Genomic DNA, 18,585 nt, shown 5'->3' with positions numbered 1-18,585 from the left:
CCCACGCCTTGTAGCCCATGAACCAAGCTCTACACCAACCATTTAAACACCAGTTACTAACAGCAAAGCTGCTCCTACCCCGAAATACTTCTCAAGCTGCGTGAAAGCGCAGGATCGCAACGCCAGGTCTGCAGCCACAACAACAGCCAAGCGGCTGCGGATTCCAGCCCGAGGGTTCAGCAACAAACCTTGAAACCATCACCCCCGCATGTCTGTATTTTGAAGGGATTTTAGTTCTAAAACTGAAATTAGCTGTAACTCCCGTGGCCACACTTTGCAGGCAAGAGGAGAGGTTCGACTCTCTAAGGCAAGACATTCACGTTACCTAGTGCCTGAACTCAAACAAAACTCAATTTGTTCAAGTTTTCATTCGCAAAAGCCATTTAAGTATTTGATTTGTACACGTGAAAGACTGAACCAATGAGTGATGCTATTATGTTATAAGAGATGCTAATATTAAATAAGGTATGTTCTGGTATGAAGGTTACATTCAGAAACACTTCAGCAAGTGCCACACAGTTACTATGTGTTCTGCGTTTTCTTTCCAAGGTCAGTATCCTGGGAGTTCAAGATTGTTAACTGGTATCAAAATCTCCCCTTTTATCATTTTCAATCCCTCCCAAACCAGTGAAGAAACAGCAGCAATTCCCCCATCTATAAATTACGCAGATTCAGCTTCAACAGTTACTAGAAGAAAAACAACAGAGAACCTGAGACTCAGTGGCCTCCTGTGCAGTGACCCCAGCCCCTGGTCTGCACAGCTATGTTAACAGAGTAACCCAAAGAGCTCCAGGACTCCATGCTCACTGTTCTCCATTCAAACATGCGCAAGGACTGTAATGTAAGGCTATAACCAAGATCACGCTTAGTAGGAAATAAAAAGCTCATCCTTTCTAAATGAAATCACACAATTATTAACAGGCTAGTCAGTTCATTGCAAGTTAAGAGAAATGGCAAAGCTCATTATGTTATTTTTTTGTAAATTAAATGAGAAAGCAAAACGTAGCAGGCAACATGCACAACTATGCTACTTATATCACAAGGTCAGTAAACAGGCAATAAAACACAAAAGCGGACCCCCCCCGCCCACAAGAGCCTGCTGTACAGAACCCCTCGGCTGCACTCGACAATGCAGCTCAGTAGAAGATTTCAGCAAAAGGATGCACAACAAACATTTAGCAGACTTAACAGTTGGATTAAACAGAGTCCGGAGAGTTTTAACACAATGTTCAACAGCATAACATTTACAACAAGAAAGAAGAAAGGCACCTGGAGACATCTGACACTGGGCATGCTCTGCAGGCATCTCAGTGCGCACATGCTCTCTACCAGGTTGGAGCAGCCTAGCCACAAAGACCTGGGCACAGAACACTGCAGGGTGACAAAAAGGAAGGAAGAGAAGAAGCAGTTAGATGCCACAACAAATCACTCAAGGCAGGCAACTCATTAGTACGTTAACGTGGGTACGGATCTATGTTATCACTACATTAAGCACAAGGTTAGTGGCCAAGGGTAAAATAACGACTGAAGATCCTTTTCAGAAAATAAGCCGTCCCTCTGTCCTATAACGAACTGATTTTCCTCGTCTGCAGCTGCTTGGCTTCAGGGCTCAGGTGAACACTTTATCTTACTACCAGTAGTTGCTGGGGTGGGTGCGTCGCTCAGCGATGCCCTGCAGAGGTTCTGCCCGGGGGATGGGGCCTCACCCCGAAACCACCGGCCAGGGATCAGCGCCAGAGGGGTATTTTTATTAACACCTTTGCAGTTACCGGTGGGGAACACAACTGCGGGAGCTTTCCATCACTGCCTCCACTTTCTCAAATCGCTTGTGCTGATTTATTTTGACAGCCAAGTCGACATTAACTTCTCAAATTACAGTCTGTATACTGAGACACTGACACAACCAAAACAATGTATTTTTTTAGGGAGGAACAATGCCTTGCTCAGTTCGAATTGCAAGACCAAGTTCTGCTTAGTCCAGACATGTGGTATCCGATTAAATGGGTTACTGGGGAAAAATCTCTGTACGATCAGCTGAAGCTAAATTATACCCTAACTACATTTATTAATTGTACCACCAGCCAAGCCAGAAAGAACCCAGCTTGACCAGCAGGCTCCACATCGCTGACACGAGCAGTCAGGAACTATTAAGGAATCTTTTTTGTTCCTTTCCTGAAGAAATTTGATGCAGACAGACTCCCCAAACCTTTTCTAGCTCCATGATATTATTTCACAGTTCCTTTTAAGGACAGAACAGCACACACGCTCCACAAGCATCAGATAAAGTTGGGGAAGGACTCCATTCCTTACTATCGAGCAGCGCACAAACCCAGCTCGGGGACTTGGCACAGACTGCGCTTTCAATAGTTTTCACACAGGCTGCCTGTTTAGTTCTAACAAACACTGAATCTTTAAAAGAAAAAATCCCATGAAGCTTAAAGTTGAAAGTGGAGGTGAAGACTCAGAGAAAGCGGTGACTGGGCCAGCAATGAGGGGAGGAAGCCCAGAGCAACCTAAGAGGTTAAAAACTTTATTCTTTTCATTTTAGATCTTAAAAATTAAAGAAAAGAAAGCCTAATATTTTCATTTCTGTGCTGAGGAGAGAAATTAGAACAAAATCAGAAACGAACCAGCACCAAACCACAGGGGATTCTGTGTCCTGTCCTGGGCGGGAAGGTCGCAGGCCCAGCCAGGGGCACATTTACCTCACGTAGAGAGGTGAAAATCAACACATTCATGCTACATTGTGTTATTCTTTCAATATCAAAATAAATTGGTTTTCTGTTAAACATTTCTTATTTAAAGTTTAGAGAAATGTGATTTTTGATTTAGCTATCAAGTAATTAATCCAGTGTGTCTTTAATTACATTGCAATAATTTACTTTGACATGCCCTCATACAAATACTTGAAATTTAGTTCCCAGAATTGTCAACCAGTGACATTGGGGAAACTTCCTTAATTTCAATAAGACATCAAAAAAACAAAATATATATTTTTAAAGAAAGATGGGATATACTGTTCAAACCCACTGATGAGGATATAGAAAATCCAGACCTTATATAGACAGTTTACAGCCTTCCTTCAAAACAAGCATATATCATTCAAGAAACTTCCTTTCTAATCTGGTACACTATTTAATCCCATTTGGCACAATATCTGGTGTTGCTGCAACACCAAACCATCAACATTCAGTGCATTGCTGCAGCTATTTATTAAAGCCCAAACAAATGTTTGCATTTTTAAACATACAGGCCCAGTACAAATTTCAGTTCTGCTCACATCGCTTAGTAAAAGCCATTGATCGAGAAACACAACTGATTTCTCCAAGATTTTCAGGTAAGATCTACAAAACTGTGTGTAATGTGTAGATTGAGTCCACAAATTACAAGCAAAAAAATCACTGGTTTAGGTTGTTAGAGTGTGTTTTATTTTAGGAATTACTCTAGCCAACTAAGCCGAATATTAAAACTTAAGAGAAATACGGGTAACTTGATGACTACTTCTTAATTCAATTCAAAATACATTAGACACAGAGGTCATTTCCATGCCCAGTTTAAGCCATATAAAAAACTTTCCACAGTATTACAAAACCCTGAACAAAAATACTTAAAAAAATCACTTAGCTGTAGCAAAGATATCGCACAATATTACAAATTAAATACTGCATTCTACTTCATCAGGAATGTGCAAATATTTGTGTGCTTCACTGCCTTGTTATTTCTTAACCCTGCTCACATAGGAACTGTCAGAAAGAAAAGCATAATAGTGGATTCAAGATTTAATTTTTGTGTAACAGGAACTCCAGCTTAGGGCTTTGCTGCTTTGCTGCCCCACCCTCAGGAATCACTTGCAACGTTCCGGTTTCAATCTTAAATCTCAAATTGAAGAAAACTATGCATATGCTGGCATTTGCGTTCAAAACTAGAAATTGTCAGCAGGATCAGTACAACAGAAATATGCTTCAGTGTCTACAAAGCTCAGGTGCTAAGAACTTCTTATGTTAAAGCAAGCAGGGGCGTTCTTACAATGTACCTGATAACTTTTGGGATAGAGGCAGCATATTGTTAATTAAAAAAACCCTCAGCACCTGAACAATCCAAAAATTAGTATTCACCTTGTACTTCTTATAGGTGCTGTTTTGTTAAAGCACTAGAAAATGTCCAGAAACCTTTCATTTCAGTGCATTTGAAATGAAGAGTTACATCCAAACAGAAATCACACTTTCTTACTCCTTCAAACAAACCCAAAACAACACGTCAAACAAAAAACCTACAAAGCCCACTAAATTGCTCAAGAAATAAATAGGGATTATCCCCCGTGTTCCTGATGGAACTAACATACCTTTGCCATATGGAAATATTGCACTGTCCTAATTGCAATGACAGCATTTCTATAACCAAACCTCACTGCTGGAGGTTTTAGAAAGTACTAATAAAACTTGGAATTTTTTACCGCAGTGTTTTTTTCATATAAGATTAATTTAAGGGATCAAAATTTATTGGTGTGTTTACAGTTTGGGAAACTCTGTTCTTAAGGCAAAAATATCCTTGCTTTTGAAAATCACTTTCTAAACACAGCCCATGAAAAGACTGGTGAGGGGAAGCAGTTTGGAATTTCAAAGAAAAATACGGTAAAACAAATGAAGGAGCTAATTTACTCCATTTCATTAAGGAGCATTCCACTAATTATATTCATTAACTCCTCCCGCAATTTTTTTCTTATGCAGTTTATTACAAAACAAAATTGAATGTTAGAACCTAACGAATCATTCAGGTTTCCAAATGCTGAAGTCTGAAATGCTTTTGCCAACTTTCTTACACCAAAGAACCAGCTCCTGGGGAAGGTGGGTCCAGAGATACAGTTTGGCGCACAAGGCACGGCCAAAAAACTTCAACCTTCATTCGGAATTCTCTTTGTGTTTTTAGCTGTAAGAAACTTGAACACTATTCAACATTGGTAATCTAACACCTAGTTTAGTTTGCTGTGATTCAGGCCTGGGTCAACAGAACTGATACTTTGTTTCCATTAGCACTCAATACTGGTAAATTCCTGGGGAAACTAACTGCAGTCAGTAAAATCCCTTTCTATGGTGGGAGCGACAGGCTCATCCCCCCATAGCTCAGATTTAATGCTGCAAAAAGGGGTATTTTGAAAAGCGAGCTTAGACCTAAGGACAGTACAACAACTGATGCTCCCAACTCAAATTTAACATCTACCTCAGATCTTAAATTTCTCAAGAAACAGCATTAAACACAATGCGACAGAAAGAAACAGAAAACAGTAACAGTGTTCAAAGGCCTTCAGTATTATTTTACACTCGGCAGGGAAGGGGTGCCAACGGCTCAAACCTTTTGCTCGCAGGGGCATCATCCCGACCTTACCTGATGTTTGACCTGAAGTGACTCATTCAAACTAGTGACAAGCAGAGCAGTGCTGGACCAACTAGCTATCAAGACAAGGAGGCTGGGTATTTGCAAGAGATGGAAAAGTGAAAAAGGCAAATTACACTCTTCAATGTGAATATTTAATTGGAAATGAAGCGTGGGGCATGCAGGTAATACAAATCCACGTGTTCCACAAGTGACAGCCTGACTTGGTACCGTAACGCATTCACTACACCGCACGTTTTGGCACCACGTTGAGTGTCTTTGCTGAGGCGTTCGAAAACAAAGTCACAATTTACGTGAGACCAACAGTAGTACTTTGTGCTCCTCCTCTTTTCATCTCAAACCCACGCTGTCCCTTGAGAGGTGCCATGTGTTCACATGCTCCACGCAGTTTGCTGCAATCGGTGCCATCACACCACTACCTTTCCCATGGTCGAAATGCAACCTCACGGCCAGTCCGAGTGCCTGCTTTGGAAGGCAGTTTGAGTACCACTTGTACAACGTATCTCCAAAATCCATGGAGTTCTACATAAGCATTCAAGTGTTCTGCTTCGATTTAGAAACAGCTGCTTTCTCAGGTCAAGAAACTTGCCTTGGGTATAATTTACTCTTGCATATTTGTCCTTCGACAAACTACAAATGCAAAAGTGAATTTCTCAAAAAAAGGTATCCAAATTCATTTTAACTTGTGAAATGTTTTTGATTATTCCTTTATTGTTATTGAATCATTCTAAGAAAATAGGTAAGCAATTTCCCGTCAGAAAAATCTGTTTAGCTAAATGATTGCCATTCAAAATAAAAATCACTCAATGCTGCCAACCTTCCAAAGGCCATTTGAGTTCTGCACGTGAGCTCCTTGCATTTGGGGAAAAACACTAAGTGAGGAATCAGGGCATTTAAAGCAAGAGAAAGGGAAAACAGTTTATCAGAGAAATTCTCCTCATTACCACAGCGTTCTTCTAGATAGGACACTGAATTCACAGAAGGGTGATCGACAAGGCGGTCCCACTCTGCTCCTGGAGATCAAAGTACGCGCTTGCTACGACAAAACGAATGCTACAAAAGGAATATGGGTTCAGTGGAGAAAAGATTAGATGCTTTCTTTGAATATAACAACAACATTACTCCATTATAATTAATTCATCAGGATAAGACTCATGAGATGCAGTATCTCGTTTTCAGTAAGACACAGAAAAATAGAAAGAAAATCCTGAGACATTTATGTAAGTCACTCTGAATGGTTAATGAAATAATGTAAATTTTCCAAAATACACAGGATTTAGCTTAGCGCTTGATTTCTTCATGTACATACATCCCAATGTCCACAGTTTCAAAACTCCAGAAGTGTGATATCCCTTTCTGCATTAAAATATCCTACGTTTTTCAAAAGAAAAATGGTTTCTCTGTGCTGTTACATAGCAGGACCAGAGGCGTTCCAGACACCTACAGACTGCAGCACACCCGCTCAGAATAAACCAGAACTGGGGCAAAGAGAGAAACTCAGACAAGGGACCTAACACTGGACATTCAAACAGTAGAAATTTTGAGTGAATAAGTTAAATGCTTAGAAAAACGTGGCTGAAACTTGTCTAGGATGTTAAAGTTGTCTTACACTCTTTCTGCACTAAGTTTTTAAGGACGAGGCCTAACAATCTAAAAAATAATATTAAGCCCATCTAAAAATCTAATCTAGACAAGGCAGTGTGCAGTTGAACTTGACAGGGACAAATGCACATGAAGTCTGGGCTCGGTGCGTAATAAAATGCTCGCTTCACTGCAGAGGAATATTTACATGGCCTTTCATAGCTGACTTACATTGTACTTTTTGAAATTCAAAACCTGGGCAAGAACTAAAGCTCTGACCCATATAAACTTGCACTCAAGTTCAACTCAGCTTTACTACTGACTTTGATAGGACTGTTTCACGTTTTTAAAAGTCAAGTGATATTAAATATCATAACATCAGGGATCTCAATCAGCAGCAGTACACACTCATGCTTCCTCTTCCCCCTCCCCTCGGTGTATTTTAAATTATTTCCTCTTTTCAGTTTTCATCATCAAAGACACCAAGTTTGCTTCTGCCTCCCTAGTCTCTCATTTTAGAAACAGGCACACCCTGAACAGCAAATATTCCATGGGAAGACGTTACTTTGCAGTGTTAACTCCAAAGCAAGCGGGACAGATTTAATCTGATATTAGATGAGACTGCAAGAAACCAGTAAGACTAAGATTAATGAGTATTTCCCTTCGGTTTGCCCTCAGCCTTTTTTAAAGAATTATACTATAAAGCATGGCCAAGACACTTCCACCCTAAGCAAATAAAATTCAAGTACTCAAAAAATCAAACCAGGAAACAACAGTACCCTGTGCACAAATAATTCATTACATCTGCATTCATCCATTAAATTAAAGTATAATTTTTGCACAAAATACCACATCAGCAAAACACAGAGCTAAAACATGAGACCAACAGCACCTACAAGAGTTTCTTCTACAGTAGATTAAATATTGAGGCCTTAATATTGGCTTTAGTAGCTATCTACAAAAGGGAACACTCAAGCGGCTCAGTGTTATTGCTATTAATGTCAGGAGGAATTGAGGCATACTGCTTTGTACTAACTTTAGAAATAAGTTGCCAAGTTCATTAAAGCACTAAGTTACAACAAAGCTGGACACTGGGAGAGGTGCAGGTCACCTGTCCACACCAGATATTTAACTCACATAACTTTATTTCCCTATCAGCCATAGTCCCGGCTTTCCTTCCTAATGCACCTGTCTTTAAGATAACACGTTGTGTAGCCTTTCACAGTCATTCCAAAATCTCAGATGAATGTGACTCAAAATACAACCAGACTCCTCTCCTCTGAAAACCTGCTACAACTTTGAAGCTCCTCTTAAAACCCGTGCTTTGCAGCCGGCTCAGCTTTGAGAACAACCAGAACCAGAGATTTACGTTAAATCTCAGGAAGGATTTAAAAGGCTGACTCGAAGTGCTGCCCACGACAGGATTTCACAAAGCATTTCAGCAGGATGAAGCTAGTGAAATTTATACTACAAACAACTAGACAAGTTCTCTAAATTTCTGATGAGACTCAGAGCAGACAGCTGCCACTTTCCTGAACTTGACCGAGAAGTTCCAAATTACTGGTAAACCTGCTTTCTCCTTCCAGAAGCAGGATTTGGAAACTGTTTGCTTGATGCCCTCATACCTGCTTCCCAGCTCTGCAGAAAGCAAGTCTACCTTACGTTCCCAGGTCCGTTTTTCACAGTAGATCTGCAATTTCCTAATAAACTGCATGTGCATTTACTGAATATGCCCCTTCTTACCCTAAGCTCAGCAGGTCTCTCGCTGTGTTCTAATGCTTCGGGGACATTAAGCAGACAAAGCAAGATACTGACTTTGCGGACAAACTCATCTAAGCAGAAGCAGCAAGATATAGTACAGGGTGACTTCTTACCTGAAACTTTGTTTCTGGGCTTCAGATCCACCAATCCAGAATGAAAGGGGATTCGAATGGGTTTTCCTTCTCAGACTTTTCTGTTAAAAGAGAGCAGCCAATCATCTTCAGCTTGGGGTACCTACTTCTTTCTTGAACGAAATCCCAATTACGTACTCCTAATGCTGTTAGAGAGACAAGGCAGCCAAGGCACCTTACCAGGCCGGGAACGGCTACGTTAGTGGGGTCATCGGATTGGTGGATCTAAGACAAAGAAACAGATTTATGGACAAGAAATTGCTCTTTCCCCTGCCCTGAATCACCCAATGCACACCAAGTGTTTTGGGGCTGCAGCTTGCTCTGCAAAGATGAAGGAAGATGAGAAGCAACTACAGTGCAAATAATGAAGCAAATGCTACAGCTTCGGCCACCAGCTTATGCCTCACAAGCCATGAACTGCCAGAACAGTAACACGCAGGTTTTCTAAACAGACCAATATAGTTCTCCTAATCTGCCATTACATGCTCGAAAGCATTTTATTGCAAGGATTATGTCCCTGTTTCCAGACTCCAAATGTTCTGAATTGCCTTTTGTATCTGCAGCACAAAGACGGGGTCTTCAAGATACTTACGATCTGAACGACAACACTGGATTTCAGTAGATTTGCAGTATTACTGTGTCTCTGGAAAGCAATCTAGAACTAGAAGGGAGTAAGGCATGCTAATGCTGCTTCTGAGGCAAGAAACAGTCACCTCTTACTGAGCAAGATGATAAGAGGCCTTTATCCAGTACACCTAGAATATAAATGACTAATTGAAAGCAGCTTTAACAGTAACACCTAAGAGAAGGTGGAGTCTGCAGAAAGTCCCTGCTATGTGTGTAACAGAAAATATGTCCTAGACAGACCAGCCTGGGCACCTTCCAGTCAGATCTTCAACCAGTCTGAGATACGGCCTGCAAAATAATTTTCCCTAACAGCAGCAAGGAGCAACAGCGCCGTTTTTCAGATGGTAAGGCTGCAACGACACCAGAAGAACAGGCCCCGCGGTGTCACCCTTCCCTGTGCCCAGCCCCCAGCAGAGCCCACCAAACCTTCTCCAGCCTCCACAATGGGCCCCACAGCCCCAAACAGCAGCAGCCTGGGGAAGGGTGGGAGAAGCTGCTGCTGCTCACAGCTCTGCCATGGAACCATCTCCATGAGTACAGTCGTGTCCCTGAGTGCCCGGAGAAAGGAGCATCTTCATGGTGGGGCGACGTTCTGCTTTCCTGGTAACGCAAGAGTCGGCTATAGGGCAACATTTCAAGGACAGAGCAGCACTGCAAGCCCGATACCATGTCCAATCTGGGATTTTTAAGGCTGCCAAGTAAAGTGCTAAGATGTCAAGGCATATGACTCAGAATTTCAAGAGTACAATATAGCTCAGGAAGAAGCCAGCTATCAACATTACATAAATGTTCTGATTTGCTAAGTTCCAACAGAGCCAGCGGGGTGTTGGAGGGAGAGGCTTTCCTTAGAAGTATTTGCCGGTGTTACAGAACCCGTCTGATTTTTGTCTGCAGAAGTCCTGGCGTGATGGAGACAGCCTGAATATCAAGTTTCCCTGGTTAGTCCTTCACTGTCTGAATAGAATTGCCTAAAAGATTGTCTATCAAATGCAAGCTGTAATTGTCACTGAAGTTGTGCAGACAGACTGTTAGCAGAGATCTTCCAAGAGCTGTATGTATTTTGGACTGAAATCTTTAAAGGATGGGAGATCTGAATACAGCACCGTTGTGCAAGCCATCCTGAAACACAAACGTGCCTCACAAAAAGGCGAACAGTGCGACTTACCCCAGCTTCTTTGGTATCAAAACTTCATATCCAAGAACTCATCGACAGCATGAAACTCAGAATGCAGCCCCACAACTTGTAACACTGAATACATAGTTGTGTTTCTCCTCTAGGTCAATGAGCAGAATATTTTGTAGCTTTGCCACAATGAAAAGTTGACCCCAAAAGCCTTTTTTACCAGTTTAGCCAGAAAGCACATGAGTCCCTATTCCTATCAAGCGCGTACTTACGCACAACTTACAAATTTCTGCCTGTATTCACACAAAAAATGGGCAAGGGAAGCTGAGCTCTCCAATCCTCAATAAAAACGTTCAATTCCTGGGGCAGAAGTACAGGGATGCAACTCCTGAGAGAACCTGAATTAACAAAGCAATGAAGAAACAACATGCCTTCAAACATTCCCATTGTTAATTCAGCCTGCGCAAGAAGCAAATTAAGTTTCCAAAAAGAGTCAGCGCTTTTTTGTTGTTAAAACAGAAATGGCATTGCATTATTTTTGCATTATCTGGTCTTGGTCGTGCACTACTCGCATTGGGAAATGTGTGGAAATGGGACAGGAAAACAGAGCAGGCTGTCAGATGTCACACCACTGAGCTCATGGATACATCCATGAAGTGGGAAAGGAAGGGATTTTCCAGAAGAGAAGTGAATTTTCTGTGAATAATTAAGTACTACCAACAGCATGAAAATCAAATGGAGAAATCAGATTATATAACAACATAGACAGTGGCATTAGTATAAAGAAGACATCGCCAGAGAAAAAAGCTGGAACATAAGTATTGTTATTAATCAGCATTAAACAACTCAGTAAATATTCTCATTTCCCTTGATTTTATTTTCTCCGTTCCAACAAAGTATTACTTGTCGCAGAGCAGCCCTTGTATAACCATGGGCTCTTATTCTCTCCCAGACATCATCCTTCCCGCGTTGGCACATTTGCTGCAACATTCATTTCATCTGAAACCCATCAGCATCTCCCCTCGCCCGCTGCTGCACAGGCACTCACGGCAGCGTAGGAACGCGACTCTGGAAATGCCAAAGCAATGTGATCTCTGAACTCCGCAGCAATAAAACGTAACACATCGAAAGACACACATCAAGTCAATTAAACAAGTAATGAAAGTGTTTTAGAAAACACATGTGAAATTAAAAGGCACATCCATCCTTCGGGGAATGCTCCCAAGTCTCTCTAAGGGTTAAACTTGCAACACGGTGGTTTGTTTTGCAGAGATGCTGCTGCAAAGCTTGTGGGTGACACAAATTTTTAGCAGCATTCAACAACTCTGCCTAAAGGATACAGTCAGCGTGGTCCAAAATGCAGGAACGGCACATATGTGCTTTACAGCTTTGAAAGGAGCAACCCAATAGCACTTCAGCGAGAGCAGCTGGTGCGCAGCCCAGCGTGCCCTGGACACGGGATCTCCTTCCACAGCCACACCTGACCACGATCCGGGACCTCCTGGCCTCAAACCTGAGCTCGCAGGCGACTCGTCGCCCTCAGGACTGGCCGGCGGTGCTGCCGCAAGCAGGAACCCGCACACGTGTTTCGGGCTGCAAGGGAGCGCTCTCTGCTGGGTCTCATTTGCTCAGCGTTGTTGCAAAGGTTGGGAAATTTAGTAGTGTTAGAAAATTGAACTGCATTGTGAGGCAAAAAAAATGTTTCTAAATCTCAAATGAGACTTAAAACGCCTGTGATGAAACACTAACATTTAGTCTCCCCAAGCAGCTGTAAGCTTCCGCTATTAAGAACTAAACGCAACTTGATTTCAGAATTTGCCCTACAAATGGAGCATCTACAGTTTTCCATCACCTGTGTAAACCCCTGTCTGCTCCCGTAACCACCACAAACTTCAGGTAACTTTTTTCTTTGTAACCTCTGTTCCGCATCTTTGTATTCTCCTCCTTCCCTTCGCCGCTCCATTTCCCTGCTCGGGCTATTGTTTCACCCAACCCTTCCCAGAAGATCCAGCTTTTCAGCCCTTCTTTGTCCACTTCCCTCATTTCATCATCACTCTGCTGGCTCTGAACTCAGCTGCCTGGCTCTAATTCATTTTCTTAAGCTCTTCCTTCCCATTTACTGCACCGCTGCCAAAGTCACAGCAATCTATTCTCTTTATATTTGTGCCCTTCCTCTTCCAGGAGCTCTCTGCAGTGTGACGGTGGCTTGGACATCCCCTGCCCGCAGGCTCTGCTGCACCTTCCCAGCTGCTCTGCCCTTTCCCTTTTTCCCTGGGTACAAAGCCACCCAGCACTCCATCCACCACGCTCTTACATGTCTGACACACAGCTCTCAACTCTAATGTAGCTACTGGAGATTAAAAAAAGATAACTGCAAAGCAAATAGATTGTAATCGTACTAAAGAAAGCACAACTAGTTTACAGACAGGCTTACAAACATCTTACTAACTCTCCATCTACTTCCAGCCTGTGATTAAGGACCAGTCACATCTGAGCTAGAACAGCACCTCCTTTGTTCCAGATGCAAAGATGATGGATGCCTAGTCCGTCTGTATCTCTGTTGCTACAAAACCAAACCCTTTGAAGGATTCCTCTAAGAACACATGGAAAAACACGCACAAAAATGTAACCGCCTGCTTGGCTTGCAACGATGGAGCCAGGAAAGAAAAAAGCCAGAACGTTACAGCCCCACTGAGATACATACAGCAGCTGTAGTTTAGCTTCCAAACAGAATGCTAAGGTTTATTTTCCACTGTAAAGCTGTAACTAGTTTGGGGCGCAGTGTCAGTAATCCCAGGACCGCTGGCAGGGAGAACAGGAGCTGCCACCCGCAGGGAAATACCGCACGGCCACACCAGTACCTCTGGAACTCGAAGACCTTGCGCTCACATCAAAGTTCCAGCAGGAGAAACTGAAAGACTTTTGGTAAGATATTCAGTTGTAGTTTTTAATTGATTATTTACGGAGGCACTTAAACACTGGACACTTTTGAGAGACACATTCTAAACAGTAAAAGTAGTGTACTAGGAAGAATATTTTCCATATATATAACTTTTAAGATACAAATAATAACAGTTTTATTCCTAGGCATGGTCTTTCCACAACCCTTTCATGCTAGTGCCGCGGAGCAGCATTATATTGAATTTAAACTGCCAGCTCGGCAGCAGCGGGATCTGCGTTTGGAGAACAGCATGCGCACCACGGGCATCGGGAGAAGAACGATGATCATAAGCTCAGCAACTGAGAGAATTTACACGCAGCTGGATTCCCGCTTCAGTAACCACGTCCCATTGGTGTCTGGTGGGTAGAGGAGCTTGAGAGCAACAGCTTTTTTTTAAATACTATCCACATCTCATTCTGCACACAGTTCAGCCCGTAAATGCATAACTTTCTAACTTGTATTAAAAACAAAAGGATTTGCCATACTTACGTATTCTTTTACAACCACTTTAATACAAAGAAGCTAATTACACCCTACTTTGAAAGTCTGCTGGTAAAACAAAACTATGGTTCAATGAAGCTTTCTGAAAAAAATGAAAAACACGAGGCTTTTAGCAGGTATTTAAGACCAAATGCGTATAACAGCTTTGATACAACTGAACAATACAGATTACTTTATACACAACTCGGAATCTGTAGGTAAAAAAACCCTGTTCCATAAAGCATTGCTGATGGTACTTCACCTTAAGAAAACCGTTCGATTCTTTCAAAGAGCAAAAAGGTTATAGTTATCTAATTTCACAGAGAAAATCAAAACCAGGGGGAAAAAGAGCCCTTTCAATGGCTTTGGCTGGCCCTCCATCTGTTCCGGATTACCTCCCTACTCCTCATTTTCTAAGTGTTTGCCCACTCACACAAAGCGTTGAACTGAGACAGCCTAAGAACAGAGGGATCTGAACTAAACCCAACCCCGTCAGAGCCTGAACCTGGAGCTGCAGCTGTGGGCACCCGCCACGGGAGAGCCGTGAATCGGCAGCACTGAATGCATCACTCAGCACCGTCACAACGGCCCGGTGACATGACTTACAAAACTAGAACGAGACGGGAAAAACCTTCAGCTGTCCTAAACAATACAGTGACTCCAGCACACTCGCTACAACTTCATAGGGCAAATGGAAGTTGTCACTCTGAAATCGTATTTCTATTAGATTCCAGCTTTAAAAATAGACTGGTATTATTTCCGTGACTGATTTTTCTTTAAATAAATGCAAATGATGTATCCAGTGAAGGCACAGTTGAGGGCTAGAACATCATGTTCTGAAACTTCTGTGCAATTAACATGTTGCCACATTATCTCTTGTTTATCAGCCACTCAGAATTATATTGTATCTGCTCCTCAGAACTTTTGCACCATATACTCACTCCTGTATTTACTACATATTCATCCTTGGCAGTGGAGGGAAGGGATGGAGAACCCAAAGTGCACCAAAACCCATCTTTTGTATAAACCATCCTGCTTTTAGTAAACAGTAACATTCTAAAGAAGAAAAGCATCCCACTAAGGCTGAGATGACCCCTGTTTTGGGGATGTTTGTCACCAGCCATCAACAACTGATGCAAGAGTTTGTAAATAAGACTGAATCTCTGTCATTACAGCTTCTGCTTCCTGTATTTAAACAAATCTTCCACAGAATCTTATCTTCTACAACACACAAGAAGGCAACACCTGCAAGCCACATCTTCATTTGGGAAGGACTTTCAATGATTTTTGTGAAACATTTACACTCAAACACAAGTGCTCCTATGCAAATTTTCACTAAGGTTGAAATTAAATTCAACCGTTGACTACATTTTACAGAGTACCATCTTCTATTGGAAACTACTGAATTAATCATTCATCTTATTAAATGTTTATGTTTATTCATTTCTTGTGAAAGAGAGAAATGTGTTTCTTAAACCTCCTACTACGTAATAGAAATCTTAATAACCACATCGATATTTGCATCAATTAGCACATTTCCCAGGTCCCACTGTAAACAGAAGGTACAACAGTCATCAGCAAAAGTGACATTCTCTTCTGCCTGCCAGCAACTTAGCCCCAAACAAAAGAGACTTCTAAAACGGGAGAGCATTTACCAAGAGACAAGCAAGAAAGTTGAGTGGGGCAAATGTACCTTCCAGCCTCAAACACTATTGAAGCACCTCCCGTAACCCCAGGCTGAGGAGCATTAGTAACCCTCCAGCCCAGGGAGGGCAAAAAGCCACTAAAACTCACTTTACACGTGGGAAATGTGGCTGTCATTGCTTATGGAAGGCACTGGTGCTGTGAGGAGCCCCCACATCGCCGGCCCCAGCCTCTCTCCTCCGTGCCGCAGTCCCCTAACGCGGAAACGCTTCTGATGGCAGAACTGCAAGATCACGGAATCGATAGGGCTTGGGAAAAGGAGGTTTGCTAAGAACAGCTTTGGAGCTCCTGGCCTCAGCAATCAGAAGCAAATACAGTCAGAAGCAAATACAGAAAGCATCACAATGGGTTTCTGGGTTCTCCCCATCACTTTTTCGTGGTTTTTTTTTTTTTTTTTAATTTCTTCTTCTTGAGAGCAGACAGCACTCAAAAAAAGGTCATATTTTTCCATACCAGGTCATTTATCAATAACTTTACCGGCTAAAAAAAGCCATTTAATGTCTCCACTGAACCCAGCTCACCTTCAGAGTGCCTTACAAACAACTGTGTGCATTTGACCACCCAGTGCTGCAGGATCACAGGAAATTTGGTATATGAAAGCAAATTACGCTTATGACAAATAAATCATAAGATATTTAGTTATTATCACTCTACCTGCACTCCTAACCATTTTGTTCACCCTTAAAGGCTGTAAAATTGGGGCTCCCTAATATTTGCCTACTGATACCCAACATTTGCTTGTATTAACAAAAACCAACAACTTTCACTTCCATCCGGCCGCCTCTCCACTAACCAGAATTTAGCGGCGTACGTGTTAATTAGGGGCTATAACAAATACCCCAATTAGGCCTAGTTAAGAACCCCGTGTTAGCCGGAGCGCCGCTGCCCGGGCTGACGGGACGCGGCCCCCGCACCGACCCGCGGGACCCGGCGGCCGCAGGGCCCCGAATCCTCCCGCTGGCCGTTTAAACCCGCCCCCCGGGCCCCGCCAGCCCCTCGCGAGCGCGGCCGGGCCGGGCGCGGGGGCTCCGGGGAGGCCCCGCCGGGAACGCGGCGCCGCAGCCCGGGGGCCCGAGCCCCGCACGGCCGGTGCGTCCCGGGGCCACTTCGGTTTCGGTTTTTGCAGCGTGTCCGCATCACCTGCGCACCGGGGCCGTTCTTCCGCGCCCGCCGGGCCGGCTCTGCCTTCCGGGGAGGTTCCGTTCATTTTATGTGATTTTTTTAAATTAAATTGAGGCGCTCCCCGCGCCCCGGCCTGCGCCGGGAGTACCGACCGGCAGCCGCGGGGGAGCAGCGGAGCGCAGCGGGCCGGGCCGGGGGCCCCGCCGGGCCTGGGCAAGGGCCGCGAGCGGCCCAACCGGAGTCACCTTCGCGGTGGGACGGCGGGGCCGGACCCCGGAGGCCCGGGCGCGGCGGCGGGGCCTGGCGGCGAGCGGAGGGAGGCGGAGGGGGGGCGGCGGGGAGGGGCAGCGCGGGCGGCGGGGGGAACTCACCATCAGCTCGATGGTCTTGTCCTCGATCACCGAGTCCGGCTCCATCGCGGCGGCCGCTCCGCGCCCCGCCCGCCCCCGCGCCCCGCGCCCGCCAGGCCCCGCCGCGCGCCCGCCCCCCGCGCCGCACTCACGCACGCATGCGCCGACGCACGCACGTTGCGTCCTCCGCAGCGTCAAAGCGCCCGGAAGAGGAGCGGAGAGGCACCTTCCGCCGCGGCGGCCGCCGGTCACGGACTACAACTCCCGGCGGCCCCCGCGGCCCCGCGTCGCCATTGGCTGCGGGCCGCTCCCGGTGTGCCCCGCGGGGTCACGTGCCGCCGCGGCGGGGCGGCACTGCCGTCTGCACCGGGCCCAGCGGCGGGGACAGCGGGTCCCGCGCAGCCCGGCGGTGCCCGTAGGGCGCTGCGGCTCCGGCCTCAGCAGCAGCAGCCGCAGCGGGGCCCGGTGTCTCCGGGTGCCCGTCGCTGGCGGGAGCGGCGCCGCGGGACGGGCTCCCTCGCCGCGGTCCCGGGCCGATCCGCGGGCTGCAGAACCGAACACACTGCGCGGAGCGGCCGCTCGGCCCCCGGGTTGTGGGGGGGAAGCAGCGGGGCGGGAGCGGGAGGCGCCGCTGGGACCCGCCCGGCCCCGCGGGCTGGGGCGTTCGGCAGCTCGGCGAGCGGTACGTTCGTTTTACCTGAGCCGGTTTGCCGCGCTGATGCCGAACCAGGAGCTGCTTTAATGGCGTGTTCCTGCTTTAGCGCCCAGCGCAAGGAGGGGAGCGCGAACCAGCCTGTCCCGGGGCCGCCCGCGGCACCTGCCGGGAAGCGGCTCCGAAATCCTTTGAGCTCATCCGCGCAGAAAATTGTCCCCTGACTGTGCCGCACCTGGGGACACCGGTGTTCTCTTCAGAAACCTTTGGGGAGGAAGGAGAACCACCCAAAATGAGTTACAAAGTCAGGGACACCCTGGGACCGTTGTCACTGTCACAGCAGCGATTCTGTCAGGGCTCGTGAAGAGCAGCGTTTTCATGAAGAACACCACTTTGCGCTGGTCGCCATTTGCTGCCAGGTCACAGCACCTCTGACCCGGTTTCTCCCGGATGGTTTAAGACTCAAGAGAAGCTGAAGCACCTGCCAGTACCCTGGGAAACAAGAGCTGTCCCGGAGTGAGCCCCGGCACTGCGGCACTGCCGGGACCGGCGGCATGTGGGGACTGCAGGCTGCAGCTCTACTTGTTTACCGAAGCACAAATGGGGTTTTGGTTTTACCTTTTCCCTCATAGAACAGTGATTACACAGAAACTCATTAGATTTTAAGAACAATGAGACTTAAGTGGTGCAAGTTTTCTCCTAGGAATGAAAACGGACCCCTT

The 18,585-nt window shown here is 45.2% G+C and overlaps 1 protein-coding gene across 4 annotated transcripts in view; it reads right to left on the bottom strand.

Moving 5' to 3' along the window:
* FBXW11 (F-box and WD repeat domain containing 11) overlaps positions 1-17,309 on the bottom strand; it is a 69,867-nt gene extending 52,558 nt beyond the window's left edge. Inside the window, exons 1-2 of one of the 4 annotated variants that reach the window (XM_080352978.1) lie at positions 17,233-17,309; positions 8,847-8,926 (exon numbers count right to left, since the gene is read on the bottom strand). Coding sequence is in view for 2 of the 4 variants with exons in the window: in XM_080352980.1 (XP_080209106.1) it covers positions 17,233-17,277 (45 nt within the window). In the remaining 2 variants the exon portion in view is untranslated. Of the gene's footprint in view, positions 1-8,846; positions 8,927-17,106; positions 17,160-17,232 lie in introns of those variants that run through there. The other 3 variants (XM_080352980.1, XM_080352977.1, XM_080352979.1) reach the window with 3 other exon arrangements.
* Between the last annotated feature and the right edge of the window lie 1,276 nt (positions 17,310-18,585).

The sequence above is a fragment of the Nesoenas mayeri genome, assembly GCF_963082525.1.
Source record: "Nesoenas mayeri genome assembly, chromosome: 14".
NCBI classification, from domain to species: Eukaryota; Metazoa; Chordata; class Aves; order Columbiformes; family Columbidae; genus Nesoenas; species Nesoenas mayeri.
The sequence above is the reverse complement of the archived record's forward strand: the minus strand, read 5'-3'. Positions and strand labels throughout refer to the sequence as shown.